This window comes from Puntigrus tetrazona, chromosome 10 (assembly GCF_018831695.1).
Source record: "Puntigrus tetrazona isolate hp1 chromosome 10, ASM1883169v1, whole genome shotgun sequence".
In the NCBI taxonomy this organism is placed as follows: domain Eukaryota; kingdom Metazoa; phylum Chordata; class Actinopteri; order Cypriniformes; family Cyprinidae; genus Puntigrus; species Puntigrus tetrazona.
The window spans coordinates 1,772,580-1,800,122 of record NC_056708.1 but is presented as its reverse complement, the minus strand read 5'-3'; the positions used below and the strand labels follow the sequence as shown (position 1 = coordinate 1,800,122).

Sequence of the window (27,543 nt, the reverse complement as noted above, 5' to 3'; positions counted from 1 at the left end):
AGCCGCTTGACGATAAACTGGCTGTGTTTGTCAGGTGGAGTGAAGCCGTGTGCGCTGAACTGTCTGGCTGAGGGCTACAACTTCTACACCGAGCGATCGCCCGCCGTCGTCGACGGCACGCGCTGTCAGGCCGACTCGCTGGACATCTGCATCAACGGAGAGTGCAAGGTGAGTCGCAGTGCCTGAGGGAAATCGCTTTTGACTGAAAATGTACTGTAGTGAGTACCGTGCCATTTTATACTGCTGATATTCCAGTTCCCAAATGCATCCAACTCACTCAAGACTCAGCAGCGAATTACAACACGTGCCCGAAGCACCCTCAAACGAAATGAGCAGCACCCTTAATTGATTTCTTGAACGCGAGGAAAAAAGTGCTTTTGACAGTTTGATCAAATAATTGGTTGTTTGAAAAGCAAGCATTCTTGTGACTCAAGCAGTAGAGCGTGGCACAACCAATGCCAGTTGGTATAAAAGCATCTGCCAAAACCATAAATGTGCAGAGTGGCTTGTTTCTGCTATATTTAATAGATTTCTGTTTTTATGTGGTCTAAAACGTTGCATGGTCTTTGTTTATCAGACACTAGCGGACTCAGACGGACAGTCTACAGAACGTAGCCAATCGCTAACACAGAACAATGAAGCCTAAATAAAGAAGGGGCTGAACCGCTTATCAGGACAGTCCAGTTTGGAATCGAATTGTGTTTTCCCAAGTTAGTTAGAAAGGCGGATGAGCCGCTGGAGAGTGATATTTAATTCAATTACAATATCATTTGTATAACAAACCAAATTGACGTAATACTGCTACGCTTTGTTTATTTTAGGGTTAAAATGGATTTTGAACTCTGTGTAGAAAAGATTTTGTCTGCAGTTTGGTATTTGTTAGTCTCACACATTGTTGTCCGCATCCTTGATTTATGCGGTTTAAGATACTATTTTAATTGATCCCCAAGGTTTCCTCTTTGATCTGATCTGGAGTGATGAAACGCGCACAATGTTCTTTTAAACTCGAAGGAATCGATCTGTGCTGCACCCAGCAACCTCTCGTTGCATTTTGGATGAGATTCTTACAGTTTAATAATAATGCAAGTAAAGGCATGCGCGGGGCTTGCAGAGGGAATATCCAAAACAGTAATCAATCTTATGTCTAGCCCAGTGATTCACAGCTGGTCAGTCAAAAACCAAAAATGGGTCACCTGTCTTTTCTGAACAGGGAGAAAACTAAATAAATGTTAAATAAAAATAAATGTAGCAAAAATATATGTATACTGCAAATATATTAATGTACCTAATAAACATACCCTGCATTTGTACTTTTAATATATTAAAATAAAAAAAAAAGTGTATACTAAAATTAATTTGTGATTAATGCACTATATTTGTGTGCTGAAGTCCAACTAAAGATATACTGAAGTATATTCTATTGTGCTAAAATGTAAGGACATTTTAATTACCATTTTTATATTAGTCTTGATAGATATGTCAGTAAATATGATAATAGATTACTGTCGACATATATAATAGAACTATACTTAGCATGAAATAAATGTATTTAGAATATATTATTTTTATTAGGGCATTTACTTGCGCAAAAATAGAGAAAGACATGTTGTAGGATTTATGATTTATTGTACTTTAAAACCGTTTCTATTTAAAAAATAATTACAAAAACACATCGAAGAATTTCAGCATGAATTAAGGGATCACATTAAAAATTTTTTGACATTTAACAAAAATTATAAGCATTGGATGGAGGTAACCAAAATCAAGCATGCACAAGTAGTTATCCTATATCAACTCAACTAATAATTAAACTACATATAGATATCTACAATATCGGCAGAAAACAGTATAGTACTAATTTAGTGCCTATTGCCGTTTTTGTACAATAAAAAGTGTGTCTATTCAGGCTCAGTGGTATTTTGGCACAAATTCACCTGTAATTTGGTAGAAGCCAGTCAAGTGAGACAAATGACAGCATGGACAGGTTGCGTGACATGCCCTCATGAACAAAACCATGCAAGATGAAAGAAAATTTAACACAACGCGAATAAACATGGTTTGTGCCGACCACAATGTGTTTTGTGTGGTGAATTATTGGCTGCCGAGAGCATAAAACCAACAAAATTCAATTGACATTTCGAAACAAAACACTAGAAATATAAATACTGTTACTCATGCTTCTGCTATTGTTTATGCACTTACAAAAATGTCAATTTTCATAATCAGCCTGTCATATCAACAAATTTCAATGTTTGATTTAAAGGACATTTTTATTTAATTTCGTACGACGCTGTAAATAATTTTGTTACCGTGTTGACGTTCGGTGCAAAATCACGGTCCTGAAGCGAAACCAGAACCATTCGTCTTTTCATGTCATATCCTGACTCGATACAGCTGTGTGAATGATATTGTTTTTCTTTGAATCGAAACGCCTCAAACGCTCTGCCTGTGTGTCTTTGCAGCACGTCGGCTGTGATAACATCCTGGGCTCGGATGCCAAGGAGGACAGATGCCGCGTGTGCGGAGGGGACGGCAGTACGTGTGAGGTCACCGAAGGACTGTTCAACGATTCGCTGCCCCGAGGAGGTCAGGAGGTCACTGATTACACACTCATCGTCATTACCTTACCATTTCACCATTTTGTATGAGCTATTGCGCTTTGCCATGCCAACCTACTAGGCCTATCGAGTTGGTAAGTACTGTAGTGTAACTGAGAGATTTGACCACAGGCCGCATTGAACCACGAACTGGAGAGTTACTAAAGAAGAATGGACTGGGGTGATCTCTTTTGAGCAAAATTTGTTTGTTGGAAACATCTCACCAAAAGCAAACTTTTGAGAAAAGTTTGAACTACCATTGATCCGTAGCCATTACGCACTGGGTAGGTGTGATTCACCTTGACGTGGAATGGCAGGTTTTTAGCTTCGTTTTTGACATTGTTCATCTACTGTCCTCGAACGTATATGTATTTGCATTGGTAGGACTATTCTCTGTAGATTCAACATTCTTGTATGCCACGATTGGTTGATTATATACAATGCCCGCACGCTATTAGTCAGACTGCTTTTCAGCAAGTATGAAAGCATTTGAAAACATTACAGGTAGTTGACAAATGCTGGCCAGGGCATGTCTGGGGGAAAAAACGACATGGTCATGCTGCTTAAAAGCAATGTATTGTGTAATTTGCTTTCTTAAAGGGTTACTCAACCCCAAAATTAAATCACTTACCCCAAAGTGGTTCCAAACTCGTAAAAGCATTGTTCATCTTCAGAACACAATTTAAGATATTTTTAATGAAAACCAAGAGGCTTGTGTCTGTCCCATTGACTGCCAAGTAATGAATCCTGTCAAGGTCCAGAATAGTATGAAATACGTCGTCAGAATACTCCATAAATAGTGCAGTGAAATTGGGAGAGAAACTGGGAGTAAGGTGTGGAGCCACTTCCTTTGGCCTGAAGCTAACTAGTTTCACTTTTGATATGAAATGACCTTTACAGTGGCCCAAAAATTTTAAACTTGCATAGCCCAGGTGTAATGCATTACTTTCTATAAAGAGTAACTGATGCATTCATTTACGTTTTATGGAGTAATTCATTATTGTGCAAAAGTAACTTTCCCGGAGACACTTTAATATAAGAACCAATTCTTACTATTTACTAGTGGGTTATTAGCATGCTTGTTTTTAACATATTGGCTGTTTATTAGTACTTATAAAGCACATATTCTGCATGACCATATTCTATGTCCCTAATCCTACAACTACCTTACTAATCATTAATAAGCCGTAGTCGAAGTCGTAGGTTTGTTTATAGCAAGAACTGGACCTTTAGAAAAAACGTGACCATTTACTTCAACACTGGCAAGACATTTTTACATATTTTGGCATCAGGGTGTTCTCAGTAACACTGCTGCTTATGTGCATGGCAAACTGCTTTTTACCCCTAAGCGAAGAACGTCTTCAAGGTCTTAAGATGTCCTGTCACTACCGGGCTTTGAGCGTATATTTCCAAAGTAATTGTCCCTACGGTCAGTGTCTACATTGCTTTGAATATCTGACATTTCTGAAGCTGTTCAAAAACGTAAAATACAATGTGGCCAAATCCACAAGCCACCGCTGAGCTGTATGAAAGAAGAGGAGCACCGCGACCGATCTCTCCCTTCAGAATCCCGTTCCAGAGAGCGCGCCGCACGCTTGCCAAACGCGACAAGTTTTTAATCGCTTTCCACTAGAGAAATCCCACTTGAAGAAAGCACAGCACAAGCGAGCGGAGGAACGCATTGTCTTTTTGGCAGTGGCTCCTGTCAGGAGGCCAAAAGGGTGCTTTGGCCAAGCTTGACATTTTTCATGGAAATGCAGTGGGTTTTTTTCATCAGACAACCAATGATAAAGCTTTTGTTTTTGGGTCAAGAAACAAGTTGTCAAAATAGAAGTGGTAACACAATATATGAGTATTAATTGCATCATCCAGTGAGAGAAACAATAAAACTTGTAATATTGCACACGTTGTCGGGCCGCATCCAAAAGTATTCTCTGTAGTAAGGGACTGTTTTCTCCTTTTAAGGTATAGCTGGTAAATCATCTGAAACTTTAAGGGGGAGTTAAGGGTACGGTGTAGATTCTTCCCTTGTAATGAATTTGTTGTTGCTAAGTTAGTTAGATTTCTTTGAACATGCTGGGATTCTGTTCAAATTCTCCTTGTCTGAATCATTTACAAGAAACACTAGATGCAGCTAATAAGAAATAGGCTTTATGGTTTAAAGGCGGATTACAAATTAAGATGTTCTCTGAAGTAAAAATGCATGAAAAAGTTTCAAATTAAACTTTTGGTTTTCTTTATGGAATTATATTGTTATTAATAAAAAAAAACAGCCAAAGGAATGGGCATGTTGTAGTATAGGTGTTTTACTCTCACAGAATGCTAATGCTAATAAAAGCACAGCATGCTAATTTAAGTGACACTAAAAATACATATGATTAGGCGACCGTCATGACCTAAATACTGCTAAAACAAGACATACATGTACTGTATGTACACTTAGAGACATCTAGAAACTGTGTTGTTCTTTTGCTTCATTCACTAAAACCAAACTGTGCATTTTGTAGGTTATATGGAGGTTGTCCAGATACCAAAAGGATCGGTTCACATAGAAATCAGGGAAGTGGCCGTGTCGAAGAACTACATCGGTGAGTGTTTATCTTCATAAAGAGCACAAAAAGTGCTGAAACGGTTTGTTTGAGGCTTTGTTTGCGGGCATAAATCTGGATCAGTCCGACAGCCGTCCTCGTTCTCATGTCTTATATTTGTTCATTGTCTTGATTTTGCCTTTTCCAAACCGCAAGCTGAGCAAAACCGTCATGGTTCTCGGCCATGTAACTAATTAAAACAATCAAACAAGAGGGTCCAATTATGTTGTTTTGAGTGCAAACATAAATATAGCTAGCGTGTATGACAGCTTGTTGGTTTTTATTGTCTATCATGTTGATGTAGAGGTTTTTCTCGCCGTTTGAAAGGAAGATAAGTTGTCTGATGTTCTAGCACAGCGGTGGCCAACGTTAGCGCCAAAAGGGTTCGAGAGCAACGTTTTTAAGAAATTTGTAAAACACATTTTGTCTCCTCCAGACGCTCACATGCGTGCCACATCTGTCAAATATAAACACATGGCCCTGTTTAAAGTGAGAATCTGTTGAAATGGCCTTGAGCTCCTTAATGTCTGACAAATATTTGGCTAATAATGAAAGCAAGCTTGCAGAATTGGTTCATTTTGATGTTTAACATCAGTCAGTTCTTTTTATTTCTACCTGAAACAACTGTCTTCTTATCTTTGGTTGGTTTTGCCAACCAACGTGTCATATAACTGATAGTTTGAGGGCATGCAATTCTATTATTTCAGTTATTTACGTTTAAAGAAGAGATTTTGAAGGACTCTTTCAAGTATGGGGAACGATTATGCAAAATAGTTCTATAGACTTGCAAGAACCAATTGCCTTTTGATATCATAGATATCTTACTACACTCTTATGACACATTATGTTTAAAAAAATGGTCTTCAGTCACTCATGTACAAATCATACTATTTTTATGTTGCTTTTTTAGAGCTAGTTTAAATATTCCGCCAAATTTCTTCCTTGTTGTTCTACAGGAAAAAGATATACTCGTCAACTGATAGTGTGCTAAAATTTGGCTATTTTAACAACTTCAGCCAAATATTAGTACCAAGATAATATTTGGCTATTTGAAGCTGCCCAATGTGTAATAAAACACCCCAATCTTCAATGCAAGCGTTTCCAGTTTGAAATACTTGGTGTGCATTTAAGAAAAATAAATGGTGTCTTTTTGAGCTGGAGTGAGTAAAAAACATCTGGATTGTTCTTCTACACTTCGGCCCCATCCGAATCAATATTTCGAGGCGTGTTATGCTTCGAGAGGAGATCTTTGTTTTGACAACTGAGCAGTTAAGGTATTTGTAAGGAAAGCAGACTTTCACCTGTACTTGCTAAGCTAGGTCTACAAGCTGCGCAGTGTCTGAGAGCGAGAGTGAAAATTGGCCATGACATCAGGAAGCCTGAGCTCATGATGCTCTTCATGTTGATGAATGACAGCGATGACATCACTCTCTGTGCTTGGCAGCATCTCGCTCGTGTCGGGGTATTAACCGGAGCTCTCGCTTGTCACAGCTTTGAAATCGGAGGGGGATGACTATTACATCAACGGAGCCTGGACCATCGACTGGCCCCGGAAATTTGACATCGCAGGAACAGCCTTCCACTACAAGAGACCGACTGACGAATCTGAGTCGCTTGAAGCTTTAGGATCCACCACTGAAAGTTTGGTGGTTATGGTGAGTCGAACTTTATTTACCGTAAAGTAGAGTTTGGCAGGTCCTTGACGTGCTCCACACTGTGTAGGAAGAACCCTTACGTGGGAAACTCGGCTTGCATCTTACTTGTGTAAGTCCACTTTCTCTCTTCTACATGTTTTACATGTCACTTCTGCACTTTCCTCTCGGTAAAAGTGACCTCATTAATTTTTTCATGTAAAATACATTTTATGTAAGGGCTAGTGTTTTACAAGTACACTAACTGCACAGTTACTTCATGTGTATGACACTTTTGATTGTCGAAAAGCTAGTTTCGAAGGCTCACAAAACTTTAGATATACTAAAACAAATAATGCTTTAGTTTTAAAGCATGTGAAGTTGTTTGAAAGTTCATAACGTAATTGTTTAATTAGTTATTACATGTTAAAATGCAACGTTTTTGAAAGTATATACTGTAGCAGTTATTTATTAGTTGTCTAACGTTTTAAAGTTTTACTAAAATTCTATTTTTTACATTAACTTTCAAGTTATTTAAAAGTTGTTTAAAAATATCTAGCAATGTCTAATTAGTCAGTTATTAGTTTTTAAAACATGCAAAGTTAATCACTGTAGTTATGCATTATCTAAAGTTTCAAAATGCACTTTTTAACACAAAGTTTTTAATTAACATAAGTATTTAAAATGGTTTGTTTAAACAGTTATTAGTTAAATCCCCTACATAAAGAAATTATTTGTTTGGTTAAAATGCATAATACTGTAGAGGCTTGTGTTCTGAATGTGCCGTTTGAAATTGCTTGGCTCATTCTAAATAAAGTCCACATCTGTGTACAAACCTCACATGAACTCTGGCTAGCGGTTTCAGAGTTAACCGTTATATATGTTTGCACTAAAAACCTCTGTCTGGCCAAATGAGAGTGCTCATGTGCACATGTTTTAGCACGCGTGTGTGTGTGTGTGTGTGTGTGTGTGTGTGTGTGTGTGTGTGTGTGTGTGTGTGTGTGTGTGTGTGTGTGTGTGTGTGTGTGTCATTCTGAAAAGCCCCGTCTCGGCAACCACAATGGCTTTCGCCTGGACAAAAGTGCTGGAAATACCAGGACTGGTCGCAGCGCCGCTGGAAAACATACAAGTGGCCAGAGCACCTCAAGCCATTCCATTGTGGCCCACACTGGTTAACATGGCTTTCCAATTTATAACACACACACAATTACAGCTCTCTGACTAAGTAATTCAGGAGTGAAGCTGATGTGATATGCTAAATATGTGCTCGTTCGAGCTGAACTGAGGTTGGGCTCATCCAAAAAATCTCCCCTTCTTAATGATTTGATTGCTCTGTTTCATGCATTTTGAAGACCTCAGTATTTGTCTTTCTGTCACCGATCCAAGACCAACTTCCTTTGCCAAAATCCTTGGGGCAAAAGACCATGGAGGTCTATAATACCTGGCGAAATTCCCATCCATCTCAATGACAGTTGCTTGGTTGGCGCATCTGGCTTCGAGCATACGCAACCTGCATCCATCTTTGCTCATGAACACATTTTAGGGAAAATGTAGAAGAAAAAAAACCGAACCAGGTACACCATGAATTCTTCGTTAAGCAGAGGTTCCAAAACAATTCCAAAACAACCTCAGTAAAAGGATTATCTGGTTTTAACAGTACTTAAGTGTTTTACTTATACTAAATATAGGCTTAAAGATGCGCTAATGAAAGAGTCATGCCAGTGAAAAACTGTAATGTTGTGGAGAAGCCAGGAAAACAGGCAGAGGCAGATATTTCATGGAAAAGCTAGAACAAACAATAAACCAAAAACCACAGGGAACAAAGAACAGAATGACCATTACATTCAACAACTCACAAAGAACTAAAGAAACACAAGGACTGTATATATATATATATATAGACAAACAAGTTGAACAAGACATAATACAAACTGACTACAAACACCATGGGACACAGGAAGTGACATCAAAAAGAAAGTCAACAAAAACAAGAAAAAGCTGATTTGTGACGAGAGCAATCACGCTTATGTTCTAAAACCAAAATAAAAGTGAACACCTCGAATTGCAAAAACAAACGTCCTCAGTGTAACGGATAAAAAAATTGGTAAAAAGTCTTCTTTCACTGGATGTACCGGTTTGGGCTTCATTCAATCATGTCCTCATCTCATAAATAAAACACCCGCTTAATTCACAACTGCTGGTTAAGACACTCGCATTCATGTGAAGCGTTGTTGACAGGTTTGAGTAAAATGTGCAAGATGTAGTATTTCCGGGTGCCCTGTAGTTGGCGATATCACATCTTTTGTAGCATAAATAAACTGCTTCAGCAATCTTGCTAAAGAGTAACTGCAACACTCTCAGTACAGATACTCATTCAAAAATGTAGTGAAGTACGTAGTAAAAGCTGCTGATATCTTCTACAAAGTAACTGAAATGCATTTCAATACCGTTCAGGTGCTACTACAGGAACAGAACTTGGGCATCCACTACAAGTTCAACGTACCGATCCAGCGCACAGGGAGCGGGGACAATGAAGTGGGCTTCTCCTGGCACCATCTGCCCTGGTCTGAGTGCTCAGCTACATGTGCAGGAGGTAAAACCATCCACATGCTTATTCAGAAGATGTGTTCTATCTATTGATCATTCCATCCAAAGCTGCAAAATGTACTTATGTGCAAAGTTTCCATCCCATGTTCAAGAGAACAAAACAGTCTCTTCCTCGGGAAGGAGTGCCAACTATTCATAATAAAAGTGAAAGTTGCAGCATCCTGTGGCTCCTTTTCACTACATAATAAATCGGGATGTTTGGGAATGCAGTCTTGAGTTGATTCTACCAAATGATTTCGACGATGGACTTTGGCTCAGGCGTTTAAAAATGATTAATGACATAACATTTGAGATGGTGTTCGATTAGGTTCACCAATCGCGTCATCTGATCTGGCGATGTTGCATGACTTTTTAATGCGTATCAATGATTTTATTCAGTAAATGTGTTCCCATTGTAGTTTACCCGCATGACAGATGATCAGAATCAGCTGGATGCAAGTTTTATGTTGATATCCTAACATTTACATAAAAATAGAAGCATGTCCTTGCCAGGTTTCATAACTAGCTAAAATCGATAATTCACCAAAACTGAAAATTCTGTCAAAGTGACTCCAACACAAAAGGGACATTTAATAATCGTTCTTTTCTGTTCTGTTACAGTAAACAAGAACTGAGCTTTTGAGTCTGAGCAAAGTTATCCAGTTCACAAAACTGTTTTCAATTGATTGTAACATGATTCTTCATATGAACTGAACTGATAGCAAATACCGACTGAAACTTAGGTTTGGGCTACTTTGTTGCTTTCATAGTACTTTTATGCTCTTATTTGATTCAACACAACTCCATTTGCTTGCCTTGTCTTTTTTTTGTGTGTGTGAATGGTGTTGGACTGGAAATTCGTTGCATCGTTTTTAGCCGAGTCATCTTTTTTTATTTGTAATAAAATTGAACAGAATGATAAAAAATTGTGTATTTTATCTGACACACGACTATATGGTCCATCAATTTGTACTGCTAATGTACAAGGTATGCAGTGAACAAAAAGGCTGCCTCTTATTTCAACATCTGAATGTCGTAACCACATGTAAATGTGAGCCCTCGCCTCAAATATGACCAGACTGTTCAGACTGCCCCGAAATAAATGGCTTTCTTACAACAATAAATAGTTTTCCTCTCTGCTTTTTTAAAGTGTGGCCATTGAAAACATTCAAAATACTTGTTATATTTCACCAAAATATGCAAACATTGCAGGCTAGTCCACGGAGGGTTTTCTCCAGGCGCAGCGAACTCGACCTCATTCGTTGCTCAATTCATTTGAACACGTTTTAGTTTATATGGAAATACCCCAGAGCAACACTTATGTCATTTGTGAAATTTTGTGTTATTAATACAACTCACGGCTGTTCTGTTGGCAAGCCACACAGGGAGCGTTTTAAACACCGAGTGAACTGCCATAAAAATCCTGCAATATTCTTTTAAAAATGATTCGTGATTCACACCGCTACAGACGCTTGGACTCGATTCCTGCTTTCCTACAAACTCCCATTAAATTTCAACGTTGCCGTCTTATTATTTCGATCGTTATGTGCAGCAACACTGATAACGGTCTTGCATCGTGAACTGATGTCGTGAGATTTCAAAATCAAATCGGATCACATCTCTTTTCTCAAAAGGAGTCGTCGCACTCCCACTGGAGTATTTCATTATTTCGGGTTACCCAGTCAAGAATGCCGTATTGGCAGCTATTAGATCCACCTCACAAGGTGGCCTTGCGCATTAGCCAAGCTTGGCATAAACCAGCTTAACTGGAGGCTAATGTCTTTCCTTATGGGCCCCAAAGAGCCCCTGCACCAATGGCTCCTAGCGCTGAGTATATAGCGTAGCGCACTGCTCTGCCATTACTGTGGTAATGCTCACTTTTCACAACCAAGAGCCAAAGAAAAGATTGGCTTCTCTGTAAAAGTCATTCACTAAGACACTCACTTTAGCCGAGGCATTTACACACCTAGATATAATACTGAGGGAAAAATAATATCGGCTCCGTGCTTCCATCCACACAGAGTGCTCTGTCAGCAAGTGGACCCCTAGAGAAGAGACGGAGGAGTAGTTTTACCTCAGGGAACGACACCGAGCTGCTGAAGTGTCAAAAATGATCTCCCAGCGGAGATGAAGTGATGCTTTATTGTCTTTTTGCAGGCTCGCAGAAGCAGGAGGTGGTGTGTAAAAGACTGGACGACGGTTCGGTGGTCCAGAACAGCTACTGCGACCCGGACGGCAAACCGCCAGGGAACCAGCGACCTTGCAACACCGAGCCGTGTCCTCCGGAGTGAGTAGAGCGAATTTTGAACACATGAATCTTAAATTGAATTTTTGTGATTCATATCAGGGCCAAAAAAAAATATATATATATATATATATAAAAATATTTACAGCCTATTTATAGTGAAAATATGATTCAAATATTTTAAAATGTAATTTAAAAAAATCTTTTTGTAATTTAAAAAATATATATTTTCATAGACTTTCATTTCAGTAATGATCTATGAAAAATAATCTGGACGATTATCATCATACATTCTTAAAACTGTACTTTAAAGGGATAGTCCACCCCCCCAGATTATTATTCTGTTATCGCTTGCCTTCATGTCGTTCCAAACCTGTAACAAATTCATCTTCTGAACACAATATTTTTGATGAAATCCAAGAGCATTCTGACCCTCACAGACAGCAATAGAACTGCAATATTCCCAGAAACATAGTTACTATACCTTTTGTGTGTGAAGAATACACAAATAATGGCACTGTCCTACACCATTATCTACTGCAACACAACACATAATGAAAAACACGCATCCATTGCGCCTCGCATTTCTGCAGAACATGCCATAATTTCGAACCAACTGAAGATATTTGATTTGCAGTTATGAGTAGAGGAATTATAAACAAATAATATTTCACAATAAGCCGGGGCTACCCAGCATGAATCCTTTGTCGCTTGTCATGGTTACGGCTGGTTGGGAGATTTATTGCATCACATCACAACATTGTATGCTACTGAGTAATAGTGCGGTAATGTCACAGTTCTTAATGGTTTATTTCACACAAAATCGACTTTTCTATGTATAATTTTTCTTGAATACTAAGCCGAAATAAATCTAATTTCCTAAACATGTGGCTCATACTCGAGGCTTTGCTCTCTTTGCCAGCCTAGGATGAAAAAAATCCCAAACTTTTATTCTGTTTTGATGAGCCTTATCAAAATAGCGCATAGCTGCCCGGCAATAAAAAGCGCAAAGGGCCACAACCCGTAATGTTTAATTTGTCTTCATAGCACCCCGGCCATAAAGAGCCTCTTTGAAGACAACTTAAAAACTAAGCAACATGATTTATTTCTTCATATGTTGCCTATTTTCATTTGGACTTTGGTGCCAAAATCCTAAAGGCGTCCAAAAAAAGTATGAGTGATCACCTGCGTTTAATTGTATTGGCTAGCAGAGTTTATAAACCCTCAAGGGACGATATCCATAAACGTGTGGAGTATGCGTGTGTGTGGCGGCCAGACGCACTTAGCGCTCATTTTCAATGGGGCGAGCAGCTGAGCAAAGTTCACTTGTGTCTGCAAATTTTAAATTGGAAGGAGGAATTAAATGGTTTTGGCCTCTGCGCTCCTGCATCTTGCCAGTGGAGGGTTTAGTGAACCTGAACCCCAAGATGGGCATCGCTAATAACATCATCTCAAATCTATTTCCATCTCCACCTGATGTCAGAGGAATGCAGTCTCTGGCCCAGAAAGGGTCACGATGGTCATTGGAGAACACCCTGTTGTTTTTGGGGAGGTAATTCCTCTCTAACGATCCCGCAGATAATGACAGATTTTATTTCATTAATGATTTACGTCCAACTTTAATTTTATTTTACTTGTAGTGTTTCGTAAGACACATCGTCCGTGGCTTTATCAGAGCATCGCCAAGAGAATGCAAACAAACCGCACGAAACTTAATTCAGCCGTAACGAATGATAAAAAAAGTCTGACATTTACGCAGTATAAAAACGCCCAGCTAACAGCGTAGAACTCGTTTTGCCAAAAAATGGAGACAAATTGAACGCAAATTTGGAATTGTTGTTGCCATTGTGTGAAGTGCACAACCCGTTGAACGCTAACAATGTGTATTCGCAGGGTCCAAAAACTAAATGAGAGTGCAAATATGGTTTAGGCGTTTCAGGCCATTTACGCTACAAGTTTGTTCCAGACTGCCAAATGGCGAGGCATTATTTGTGTTAAGCACCTGAAATTAATATATAAAAATCTAAATCGAGGTATGATGCTTGAGGATGATACAAAAGGAGTCGGCATATACACTTCTGTGGTCGGTAATAAATATTTGTAGATGGAGAATTTCCTTTTTTTTTTTTTTTTTAAGTTTGCAGTCAGAAAGAGGTTTTAATGTTTTCATCTCTCACGCTCATCAAGGCTTCAAATTATTTGATAAAAATAATGTAAAACTGTAAGGACAAACTGTTATACAATTTACGGTGACACTTAAGTAACTACTTTTCCCTCAATAAATTCTTAATTTTTTGGTTATTAATAGTAAGGTAGTTGTTAAGTTTAGGTATTGGGTTGGATTAGGGGTGAAGAATAAGGCAATAATATGTGCTTAATTAGCACTAATAAATGACTAATATTGTAACTTATAGATGTAACTAAAATAAAGCGTTACCCAATTGGCAATAACTGTTTTCCATTATATTTTAAAAAATAGTTTATACTGTAGTCTCCAGTATCACATGATCCTTTAGAAATCACTCTAATATTTTATTTAATCAGGATTCTTTGATGAAAAGAAAGATCAAAAGAACTTGTAAATTGTATATAGATATACATATTTAGGCCAATATGTAAGGCCAAACATTTTTATATGCTATGCACATTTCAACAAATACATATTTTCTGATGCAGAATACAGTTCTGTGGTTGTTTCCATTTCCATTTCGGACCCCATTTATTTTTGTTTTAGGTGGCTTATCGGTGACTGGTCAGAATGTGGGAAGACCTGTGACGGAGGTGTCCGAACACGTACTGTCTTGTGCATCCGTAAAATCGGACCCACAGAGGAAGAGACTCTGGAGGACAGTCACTGTCTGACTCATCGGCCAATAGAACAAGAGTCCTGCAACAATCAGTCCTGTCCGCCCCAATGGGTGACGCTGGACTGGTCTGAGGTGACTTGAAATATTTTTATGAATCTGTATTTCCTCTGGAATGTCTGGTGACCTTCTTGTCGTAATATCGCTATGTTTTTGTTTCTAGTGTACCCCAAAGTGTGGCCCTGGCTTCAAGCACCGCATAGTTCTATGTAAAAGTAGCGACCTGACCAAAACCTTCCCACCAGCCCTCTGTTCTGACCACATCAAACCTCCGGTCCGTATTCGCTGCAGCCTGGGTCGCTGTCCGCCGCCGCGCTGGATCCCTGGAGAATGGGGACAGGTAATACCAGTAATACTCATCTACAGTTTTACAGGTGCGTCTCAAAAAACCTGAATGTTGCAAAAGCATTGTATTTTCAAGCTAGCGGTGCATCCCCGTTACCTTTCTTTTATTCAGTCAACTTTGCATTCAATATGCTTTGATACAGCACTCCCATTTCAGTAATGACCTTCTGCAGCTAAAGGCCACGATATTCTTCAAACTAATTCTAAGAACGAACAAAATCAGTCCAACCAAAGCAAACTTTTTTGAATCCTAAACACCTTTGAGTGTTTTTTCCATTGGTCCGAGGCAGTTGTGTTCTAAAACTCCACCTTCTTTGACGAAGATTAGATTTTTCCCGGTTCGTTTCTCATTGAGCCGAAGTCAGGCAAGGGAGCAACATCTCCAAGTCACTATAAGTTAATAAGTTATGTCCGCACCTGTACATTTGCTCTTGGAGAGACTCTTTAAACTTCAGCGATTAATTCCTACAAAGAAATAATGACGAAACTTGTGTCAATGACATCAGAAACATCAGATGCAAGTTTAGCAAAGCCATAAAAAAAAGAAAGGACAGAGTAAAGATATGCGTTTCAAATAAATACTACACCGTACTGCTGCTGCTGTTTTTATGAAACTTATAGACTAGATGCGAACGTCGCGAGTCATGTTTACGTTAATCTACGGCACGCCTCCAGCAAACCACCGTACCGTCACTCAGACTTTTACAACTTCTTTTTGCACTCCAATGAAGAGCAAAAAGTAACTGTTTGAAGTATATCGGGTGGTGCGCTTTTTTCTCTAATTGAATATTGCTTCATTTAAAATTGGTTGTAAATGCGGTTTTAAATTGACTGTAAAATGCAAATCAAATTCATGCTTAAATATAGGTATTTCAGGTGCTGTTATGACTTAGAACAAATAAAGAAAACTGTTTTGTCTTTACAGCAATTCCTGGTTTAAAAATGTGAGCAAAGATTGTTTTAAAAAAGCGTGAAAAAGACCATGTGTTTAGTTGACGTCAACAGAAATCACACTCGCATGATAAATAGCGTTTCTGGAAAAGCAGTGACGTGTGTTTCCGTGAGTGACAGCGAGTCTAACGGCCCAAGAGTGAGCGAGTGGTAGTAATATCATCCAGATTGTTTGAAGTTTATCTCCGTAGCAGACAAGGTTTTCTGTCAATGCCAAAAACATGTTTTAAAAAAGACAAAACACGCCACTCTTGGACAGATGCTGTGGTTTCTCTTTTTAAAATAACGTTACGATCAGAATATCTGTGGTGGCTTATAGTGAATATTTTAAGATGGACATGATCTCTTATCTTTTAGTAGTTGATTTCTTCTATCTGTTTTTGCATTTTTCTTTGGTTATCGGCTTTTGGATTCATTGCGGAAAGTAAGATCGGTTTATGTAAATAAGTTAAACACATTTTAATCATTGTGATGATCTTCAACAACTAAATTTCAGATAGGCTTCTATCAGCAAACATAATCGTCCCCTATAACTTCTGTAGTCCTATTTAGCCACTTGTTAACAACCAATAAACAAATTGCAAGGGGGTATTATATGTGTATTTCATGCCATACAATAAAAAGTGAAAATATCTTCACTTATTTGAACTTATTTTAGGCATTTCAGCCAATACCCATTCAAAGAATAAAACTACGGACTTAGCTGACATAGATACAATGTTGTAACATGCAACTAAAATCACAAACACAAGTTATACCATGTTTAACCACAGAGATCTGAAAGTTCAGAAAATCTGCTCTCATTGGATATTAACACATGGTTAAGAAGCGCTTGTGAGAAGTAAAGTTGTTTTAAGTGGATGTCATGGATAGATTTGTCAGAATAGCGCATGTTGATCTGAAGAGAGAGAGAGCGGGAGAGATTGTGGCAAAAACATGGAAGTGATCTCATTTTTATCATATTAATTACCTTATTTATTTGTTTGGCCAGTGTCAATGTGGGCTTAAAAAATAGTAATCATTTGGCAAGGTTCACACCAATAATTTTATGATATGAAAAATATATAAAACTAAAAAAAGTCCAGATTGAATGAAGCTACAAGTACGGTAGTGAAAGTTCTGCCATCCCATGACTCCTGCAGTGAACTGGGTCTCTCATAATGGAGAGGCTGTTGAAGGGAGCCGTGGGCCAAAAGGTCACTGGTTCAAATCCCACTTAAGGCCCTCACTGACATATGCCGTCTGTCAGGGGCTCGCACTCTAATAAAGTCTGTTTAATTTAAAAGGGATGAAATGGGAAGGCTGCTGGAAACTCATCTGAGATGTCTGCACTCCCAGTCCCGTGAGGGGTCCTTCACTGTGGGTCTTACACGTGTTTATGACTAAATCCACATCAGATCCTTGTCTTGGCATGCAATGTCAGCGTTTCTGTGGCATTCGCACTAGCTGCTACTACAGAGTAACTAATGAGCGAAATTTGTGTATTGTATTGAGCTGCTAGGCAACTCTTTGGTTTTCCATTGAATCACTGAGCTACATCATGGTGAGAGACTACTGGAATACATCTCAGTTTCTCTTCAGACAGTCGCAATTTACTCCCTCCAGCAACGTCGAGACCTCTAATGTAGAACAGCTGACAGTAGTCAGAGATTCAATTAAACTATTACAATGACATTCCGCAAGTAGCTCTCGCCCCTCGGTTTTAAAGCACTAAGTTTGGAGCAGAATTCACAAGCGTGCCATCGCCTGATGCACACTGCGCACAAACAGGACTAAAATTCACTTATACCAGTCTGATTGACTTGGCTTCTACACAATGGACTCTTTGCACACTACAATCTCAGCGTCAAATGAGTTTCCGATACAACACTCTCCATAGCAAACTCTTTCTAATTATATTATTTCATTTATTATATATGATGAATATTATATCTATTTATTAGCAGCTCTGAATAACATGTTAGTAATGAGTTCTAAAAGGTGAAGGTGTATCATATCAGTGTTTATCTGTCCTGTACCTTCTGCAAGATTTAATTTTGTGCTCATTTTTCTTCATCATTTCCATACGCTGTACACTAGACGTTGCTGTGACCACTGAGTGCCGCTAAATGCGGAAGCAATCATGTATAGAGTACATTTATAGAAGGCAACATGCTTTTATGATTATAAGAACCAGTTGCTAAATTTCCCTGTGGTTCTGGCATTGAAAGTTCAAGAGAAAGTTTTGTTTGCAATACTTGGTAGAAAGTAAAAGAGAGCACCTTAATATTCCACTTTGTTTCAGAATTGCATTTTATTTCAGAATTGCTTGCCTATGTAAATCAAACCACCCATATACATATATATTAGATGATCCTTTTCTTGTTTAAGTAAATGGTTCCTTTCCTAGAATAGGTTGCAAAGTGGACAAGACTTCATGCTTGTAGAAAAATGGGTTGAATATACTGTATATATTACGTTTTGGGCCAGTTGCTGAAGTCTAACTTAATTGACTCGTGTGGCAAAGTGGCTTGAAAGATATTAACCTGCCTTTGCGTCTAATCTGGGGCTGGAAAAGGGATTTTAGCAGTAAAATAAAAGTTTAGATCTGATTAAAAAAAATTAAATCAACAACAGTTCCCAGAGGATGAACAAACTGCTAGAAAAGTTATAACTAGTCATATTATTTATCCGTAGATATTATTTTTTTTACATTGCAGTTAACACCCACATAAATGTAATCTTTAAAAACACAACAAATTAAAATTTCGCTTCATAATATAATTGCATAATGTACATTATAATGGAATTTAAATTCAGTTGTACCATTTAAAAGAACTGATTTTATTTTTGCATTCATTTATGATTACACTTTTTTGATTTTTTTTTCAGTATGTAACTTTGTAACTACATGTCAACCAGTAGTCAGAGTCAGCAGAGTTACAACAGTTAACTAAGTATATGTTAACTTATTCTACTAACCCTAAACCTACCCTAACAGCCTACTCTGAGAGTTAGCCAATGTAGTCAATGTAGTTACATAGAGTTAGTAGAATGTCTAAAGTAGACTAAAGTGTAACTTAATAGCAACAGAGAGAGAGAAAATAAAATAAAATGTTAATATCAGTATCTGTTGTAATATCTCTTCTTCTCCAGTTATGACGTATGTAGTGTATTAGAGGCTGTACTAAAGGCTCGCTTTGTGTTTTTGCAGTGTTCTGCTCAGTGTGGACTCGGGCAGCAGATGCGGACGGTTCAGTGTCTGTCATATACAGGACAGCCCTCCCCCGAATGTCCAGAGTCACTACGGCCCAACAACATGCAGCAGTGCGAAAGCAAATGCGACGCTACGCCCATCTCCGGTGGCGACGGTAAGTCAATCACCTTCCTCTAATCCCACGGCTTGTGAGCCTTTCGTACGAGCTGCATCTGGCTTTGATCACAGTGTTGACATTTACAAAGTTTGTGGCCTCTGCGTTCAATTTTAAATTAACAAAGGATTATATTGTTCTGTTCTTGCCTGTTATTAACTACCTCCGTTTGGAATCGAGACACTATTTAGTCGATCCTGGATTCAATAAAACCTCCATGACCCATGCGAGATGGATCCCTATTCAGATTCCTTCGCTGCGGAAGCGGCGTTAGATTATCTCTCCTAACGGAGCCTAATAGGATTAGTTGTATCCTAATCAACGGCAGTGACAGAGTGTCTACTTTCATTGTCGTCAGCCATGGCACTTTAAAGAGTCTAATAAGGAGGACATATTAATTGAGGTAGGGCCGGTTAGCAGCACCAGCACACTAATGCAGATGGCCACCTGCCCATGCCGTGAATCAGGTCACTCTCTTTTTTACGCTTAGATGCTGTAATTACCATAAGAGGCTTGTGTCCAGGCCCTGAGTCATGGCCTCTTTTGAAGGAGAACTTGGCTTTGACACAAAGGAAGTCTATTAGCTTTCCAGTGCCGCGGGGTCATGCAAGATTCTGTCCCCGTCCTACAGAATCCCCCTTGGACCCGAAAAGAGCTTTTAATTGGTACTCTGTTCAGTGCCTGTTTAGAAATCCCAGAGAATCACCTTTCCATGTAAATGTAAATTTGACATTTAACCTCTTTTGACTGTTTGAGAGATACAGGCATAGTGTCACATTTATGGTTTGAAAACAGTTAATGGAGTGACTATCTAAGCTGCTAGATTCAATTCAGATTTCACACCTAATCACAGGTGATTGTCCTTCATATTCAATCAAATGTAGCACCTTATGAATATTGCGACAGAATCACAGTATCCATTCATAAAAATGGATTTTACTGTATAATGTAGAATGTCAGGGAATTTTGCACTTACATCAAATTGCGATATGGACTAGTTTTTTTATATAAATCATATATATTCTGCGTGCCTTCTGTGTGAATTTCAAACTGAAGTATGCGTGACCTTCGCCGTCTCAATTTTTTAATACATGAACATGTGTTCTAGTCATGAAGTGTTTTAAACAGAAATCGGTTGTAAATTCTGTCATTAATCATTTTCAAGACCTTTGTTCATCTTCAGAACACAAATGGATATATTTCTGATAAACACCTGAGCTCTCTGACCCTCCATAGACAGCGAGGATATTACTATGATTAATGCACAGAAACGTAGCAAGTACATTCACATGACATCAAAGGTTCATCCATAATTTTATGAAGCTATGAGAATACTTTTTGTGTGCAAAGTCAACAATAATGACAATAATGTTAATTCAACAGTTAAGTTTAATTTATAGCAAAACAATGGTTAACTTCCATAAAGATTTGACGATTTATCATTCTAATAATCCGTCTAGTTTAGCGTGTCTGCTGTTTACTACACTACCTCTAGTTTTTTCTACAGTTTGCTACACTACCACTTATTTGTGCTATTTACCAATTGTAGCTACTTCGGCTACAAAAGGACTGCTGGAAAGGCCAATAACTGGATTAATAAGAAGATACTGTAATAGGGGGAATCTTACACAACAAAATTTATCATATTGATTAGGACAACAAGTTACGAGGTTGGCACAGACAGGAAATAAAGATTAGGACAGACCAGGTTGTAAAACATTCATCTGACACTGTACCAACGTTCAGCGTCATTACAAGCATGACAGGCCAGTGAGATTTATATGGGCCGCTAATTATCATCCATGCGATGAAGATGGCGTATTTTAAGTCTTTCCATTGCCACTCCCTGTCACTAGCATATGAAAACATAAGCCGCTCATCCCTGCACTGATTACCACCTAGATTCACAATCATCTGAAATATGACTCGCATTCTAAGAACCCAAAAGATGGTCCCCCAAACATGCTTTAATTAAAAGCAATGTGGGATACGAGTAAAACATCTTCAATGTAGTCAATATAGAAACTCAAAAGACTACTTTCTAAAGGCTAGTTTAATTACTTAAGCTTGTTTGGTTTCGAAGTAGCTGGTGATTATTCCAGTAAAGAGCTCATGAGAGATTTCAGAGAGCTGGGCCCAGTTGTAGATCCAGCAGTCTCTGGGATCTGATCAAAGTCCTGAGTCACTGTTCCACACAGACTTGCCTATCATATAATTGGATGGTTCAACCAAAATTAAAAGTCTGTCATGATTTATTTGCCTTCATGTCATTCTAAACTCATCTGACTAATTTTCCTTTAATGATACCTTTATTGTGATTCCGGAGCTTGAGAATCCCAACAGTCCCAAAGTCATAGGGTGAATAGCTGATGGCAGACTTTTCATTTCAGGGTGAACTCTCTCCTTAACAAGCTTTTCAAGTTTCCCCTTTGTGGTTCCCCAGTATCAGCCCCTTACTCACTTTCTCTTTCCACCTTTTTTCTCTTCCCCTAGAGTGCAAAGACGTAAATAAGGTGGCATACTGCCCATTGGTGCTGAAGTTCAAGTTCTGCAGCCGTGCGTACTTCAGACAGATGTGCTGCAAGACGTGCCAAGGACACTGACCCCGTGGAGAGAAGCAGAGACAGATGCTGCAATGAGAAAAGAGAGAGAAAACTGGCAGAGAGTAAAGTCAATGCTGGGCACAGAAGAAAGAAGCCTCTCTCTCGCTAATCAACACACACACACACACACACACACACACAACTGCTTTTAGCCCTGTGGAACCCAAACCACTGCTCAGCACTGTGCTGACACCTGTTTTATTTTCACTTCTGTGAAGTGGGAATGTATAAAATGATCATTATTGTTGTTATTTTTATAACAATAATAATAATAATTGATTTTGGTTATTATTATTATCAATGTCTTTCTGTAGTTATAATCCAAAGTGCTGGACACAACACTCACAGATATGGCACGGCAGAGATTTACTGCCGACATAAGGGAGTTCGGGACATTGGTATAACCCTGGGTCTTGCATTTACACTCCTAACATGGTTCTGTTGTCAACACTTCATTCAGGAGCCTTCAAACTGACAATGAGAGCTCACAATGGCAGCATCGGATCGAATGGAAGTCACTTTTTCAATAAGAGTTTGAGGCAACATGAGTGTCAGAGACTGTTGATGGTGTGACAAAGTAATCCGATACGGACATTTCCAAACATAGATAGGGCTGAAACTTTGTGACCGCAACATGCATTTGGTTTAAAGTAAAAAAAAAAACAACATTTAAAATTTTTCACCCAAATGATATTTTACTCTCCTTCTAGTTCAGGGGTAGCCAGTCCTGTTCCTGAAGAACCGCAGACTTCAGTTGCCAGTTGTTTTAACTAAACTCTGCAGGATGGTAGCCCTTCATGAGCAGGGTTGGTTTGGATTGACTTTTGGTTTTTGATTAGAAGTACATACCAGGATTGTCCAATCATACTCCTGTAAGGGTCAATATTCTAGAGTGTTTAGCGCCTACCTGCAACAACACACATCTGGAAGTTTCTAATCATACTGCAGATCCTAATTATGTGTGTTTAATCGGCATTGGAGCTGAAATTTCACTTTGCTTTTAGTCGAACACTTGCAAACTTCTCTTACCACTTCCCCCCTCCCCCCTCAGGCGAATCCATTTTAAAGTGGGTTCTACTTTGTTAAATTGACAGGTCACATCTGTAGAGAGCCTCAACCCCTCGACTTTTACCAAGGGTGCTTGGTGTACACTTCAGGCAGCTTCATAAACCAGATTGCAACACAATTATTATGTCACCTCAGACTGTGTTTAATTTACCTCCATGACTCTGACATGTTAATTATTTTCTAATTATTTTAAAAATATAAATAAATCAACTCCACACAAGAATCCAATTGATCAAATGTTCAGGACGTTACATTTTAGCCCGTCGCGAGGGTTATGCCAGTAGTGGTCACTCATGCAACATAATCAAAAACGTACATCCAAATCAAAGAAACTGATGGAGGTCAGCAAAGGAAGGGCATACAAACAAAATAGAAGACAGTTGAGTCTATTGGAGCAGGATTGAATATCCTTAGATGGGTAGTCAATGTTGTTCAGTTTTTTTTTGTGGGTAAATGGAGGTCGTACTAGATATACATGTGGTTTATTCGAAATCCGTAACTTGGAACTTTTATGCACATTTATTCACTCTGCAAATGCTTTTTTCCAGAGCAACTTCCATTGCATTCATAGTTTACAGCCCTCGATCTTGGCATGGCTAGATTTTGTCAATAACTTTTGAAAGTAAGATAAAGACCCAAGGGCCAAAGACAAACAGGGTAGTGTGATTGGGTGCTTTGGTGCTGAATTTGTGCAGAAGAAATCTCAATTATAGCTTCAGAGTCCAGATGTTCAGTTGACTTAGCCACCTGTTTTACTGAGCTGAATCACATGACCACAGGCCAAAGAATTCCACCATTGTCTGACACCCGAACAAGGCCTGAAAATCAGATCAGTTCCAAAGGGACGTTTCTACTATTGTGTCTCTAGAATTATTGTGGACTCCAGAGAGACATTAATTGCGATTCTGACGTGATTCTGCTTTATGGATCCATATTCTGCTTTAAATTCTAGGGTTCTGACATCTATGCGTCTGTTCCGGGGACCGGCGTGTTCCAGACGCAATAATTTTCCCATAAAATGCGTGCTGCAGCCACACTCCGCCACATTATCAGCAGAATACACAGACAATCCATCAGCACAGGGATGACTTGCTCGGAGATCTCCAGGTCTGTGATGCTGATGCATTAGTAAAGTTAAGTGAAGGGCCAGTGCCTGGGTAACCTGCCAGACCCCACAGATCCGGTCTGCCATCAACTACCTCCAAAACACCCCCTCTTCCTCCTTCCCTGAGATCACAGCACTTCCAGCCCACTCTCTTAAACCCTCCACACTCAATGGTGCTTTTCTTTCCTCAGTGGAGGACTGTTTGTTCCACTGCCCTTCTTCCGCTCATCTTTTGAGTGGGTGGCTCTTCTGGCCCCATGGTGCTATAAGACCTTGATGCATTCTGGGTATGCGGTCTGAAAGAAACCCAAGAATACTTTAGCTCTGTTCCAAAACCTAGTGAGCTCCCTACCTAGACCGGCTTTTTAAGGCATCATAGGTTTTACTTGCGCAACGGTCGTTCCAAAAAGTAGGCTGTTCATTTTTTTTTTATAAGACCTGTTTTTTAACCAATTTCAAGGCTGAATCACATTTCTTTTGCAAAGGCAATCCCAGAATGCACTGTTCAGTGTCAGACAAGGTGAAAAATGTGCTTTGCATTTTTATGCTTGTTGGACTATTGTATCATTAGCCTAGCTACTGGAAACAATTGTGCGTCATGTTTACTGTGCACTTTACGAATGCTATTTGTGTGGCATGTGAGGTTGTTGCATACGTAGTCTTGCAAATCAGTCAGTTGACAGGTCCTATTACCGTTACGATGCTGCTCTAGTCCTGAAATATACTCTACACAACCATACAAATACAAATTCTAGCTAAACTCAATTTTACATGATGCGTTATGTTGGACCATGTCGCATTCTTAGCATCGGTGCTGTACTATTACTGCTAGAACAAATCGAGAGCCCATGCTAAGTATGTTCAAAATGCATGTTAGCATACTTACCCAAGTTATGTTTCTTGACATGGAAAGCAGTCGACTAAGCCACGCTAAGAAAAGCAGCTTGCTAGGTTTTGGAACAAAGCTTTCTTTCTGTCTTTTACATTGGTTTATGTTTGTAAACTTTTCAACAACCGAATGTTGCATTTTTCCATCAACTATGACTGAGTGACTTTTAACCTGCTATCTTATAGCAAGATGATATAGCATCAATTTTAATCATCTTTGTTACAGGACACAGTACATGAATGAAATCGAGGAGTTATGGGACATTTTTATGTTTTTTTAATCATACAACCGATCTACTTTTGCTGCTGCTACTCTTTTGTAGCCACAAACACAATATTATTCAATTATGTATTATGAAATGTACTGGGATTATTCAACAGTGAACAGTGAACAGCAGAACTGTAGGCCCGACATGCTGAGCATCCTGTAAAAAGGCTTGAAGTACAAGTTTACTGGCTTTGGGACACGGACTCTCAATAAGACACTCAATGAAACTGGTACTGATCGCTGTGAACTTGTGTCTTTGAATGTCACATTGTTTAACCTGTACCTATAGAAGAGAGTTTTGCATTTTTTGTGAATAGTTGCTTACATTTTATATTCAGTATTATTAATGTTGGTACACTGTTACTAATTTTTTTTTTCATTTGTAAATTATATGCTAATTTATTGCCTTGTGTCACTTGTCTTATGTATGTTTCACTGCATGCAAACTGAAAACTAGTCTAGTGAAATCGATGCAGTGGAATAACACCCTTCACGATCTTGTTTTAGTCTTGGTAAAATGTGAGTTTGAATGTGTCTTATTTGCTACTAGAGCGCTCTTAAAACTACGTCAGAATGCTTTTGTGTGAGTCTGTGCGTTTGAGTGTGTGTATGTTGATATGATATTACTGCACTGTTTCTCGAGGGCCAGTGCTCACAAAAATAATAATAATAAATAATGGTAAATGGTGTCAAAGGGTAAGGACAAAAATATTCCCATAGTAACACTTTAACATTCTCAGTCCTTTGGCTTGTACCCTTGGTGAATCCAACAATATGTAATGGATCCTGAATAAAATGACTTTAAAAGGGTTGTGTTTGCTCAGATGTTCTTTCCTGTGGTCTCCCACAAATGACTGAAGTATATCTAAATGAGTTTACTGCCTGGGAACATGGGCTCTTTCATGAAATGGATAGTAGAAAAACTGCATGCTTGCTTTATAAACACTGTCGGTATTTTCGGTATTTTAAATTGCAAGATAAGCATTTGTGGTTAAAGAGTATATATATATATATATATATATATATATATATATATATATACATACACATATACATACACACTCGATAATATCAGAGATAAGAAAATTCTAACTATGCAGCTGTCAGCTACAGTATCACAACAGATAGCGCCCTACAGATCACTTAAGGATCACTTAAAATTTACTCATTCTCTATTATAGGAGAGAAAGAATTGTACAAGCTTATTAAATCATCTAAACCAGCAACGTGTATGCTAATTAATCTATTAACTATTAAAAGAGCTGCTTCCAGAAGTCATAGATCCTATTTTGACTACTATTAATTACTCATTATCATTAGGAACCATCCACAAAAACTGTAGATAAGCCTCTCATTAAAAAACACACATCTTGACCCCAAAGACTTAGTCAATTACAGACTGATCTTGAATCTCACTTTCAAAGATACTGAAGGTAAAGATATGAATAGGCAGTATCCTTTCAGGATTTAGACCGTGCCACAGTACTGAGACTGCTCTTATTAGAGTTACAAATGACCAGCTTCTATCATCTTGATCGTGGTTGTATTTTTTTATTAGTTCTATTGGATTTCAGTGCTGCGTTATCAACCACAACATTCTCTTGAATTAACTAGAAAACTATATTGGCATCAGTGGACATTTATCTGACCGCCATCAGTTTGTAGTAGTAAATGAGGAGGTATCATATCGTTCACAAGTGAAAAATGGAGTACCTCAAGGCTCAGTACTAGGGCCGATACTTTTCACACTTTACATGTTTCCTCTGGGAGATATCATCAGGAGACAGGGTGTTAGCTTTCACTGCTATGCTGATGATACATTTCTTTGAGGCCAGGTAATACACACCAAATTGAGAAATTAAAAGAATACATAGTCAATATAAAAAACTAGATGATGAGTAACCTGTTCTGGATCTAATTATTGGACCTTAAAACATGTAACAAGCTAGAAACCTTGTCTAACACTAGATTGCTACTCTGTTATCTTTATAAGCAGACAAACTCTGTCACTATTACTTCTATTAAAAGGTTCTGAGGGGACAGACTTACCGTCTTTAAAATGACAAACCAATTTAATGTAGTTTTTATCACAAATTATTGTAATAACTATGTTATTAACATTACAATCAGTATACTAAGGATTTAGTTTGTTCCCTCACAACCTCGATTCCATTTCTGCCACAATTGGCTTTCCTGACTAACGTCTATGGCCAAATTGAATGAATCTTTGCTTTTCAAAAACCCACCAGTTGTGCTATGTGAACACCTATGCCCTACTTGGCGTGATGCTAATGCTAATGAATTACAGAGACCAGGTACTAGCTGCTCTGTTTTGTCTAAAGCAACTGCTTTTGAATACCTGAAAGGCTGCTTGGGCTTCTGTCTCGTTTACTTGGAAAAAGAGAGAGAGCGATTGAAATGGAGACCGAGAGAAGATTAAGAACGTCTTAGCAG

The 27,543-nt window shown here is 38.6% G+C and overlaps 1 protein-coding gene across 1 annotated transcript in view; it reads left to right on the top strand.

Annotated features, from left to right (window-relative positions):
- The window catches only part of adamts6 (ADAM metallopeptidase with thrombospondin type 1 motif, 6), a 72,680-nt gene extending 46,780 nt beyond the window's left edge, over positions 1-25,900 (top strand). The window contains exons 16-25 of the mRNA XM_043250234.1: positions 35-168; positions 2,463-2,586; positions 5,105-5,185; positions 6,677-6,840; positions 9,271-9,409; positions 11,560-11,689; positions 14,382-14,586; positions 14,675-14,851; positions 19,001-19,157; positions 21,651-25,900. Coding sequence (XP_043106169.1) covers positions 35-168; positions 2,463-2,586; positions 5,105-5,185; positions 6,677-6,840; positions 9,271-9,409; positions 11,560-11,689; positions 14,382-14,586; positions 14,675-14,851; positions 19,001-19,157; positions 21,651-21,760 — 1,421 coding nt within the window. The 3' untranslated portion in view covers positions 21,761-25,900. The remainder of the gene's footprint in view (positions 1-34; positions 169-2,462; positions 2,587-5,104; positions 5,186-6,676; positions 6,841-9,270; positions 9,410-11,559; positions 11,690-14,381; positions 14,587-14,674; positions 14,852-19,000; positions 19,158-21,650) is intronic.
- Positions 25,901-27,543: the final 1,643 nt, after the last annotated feature.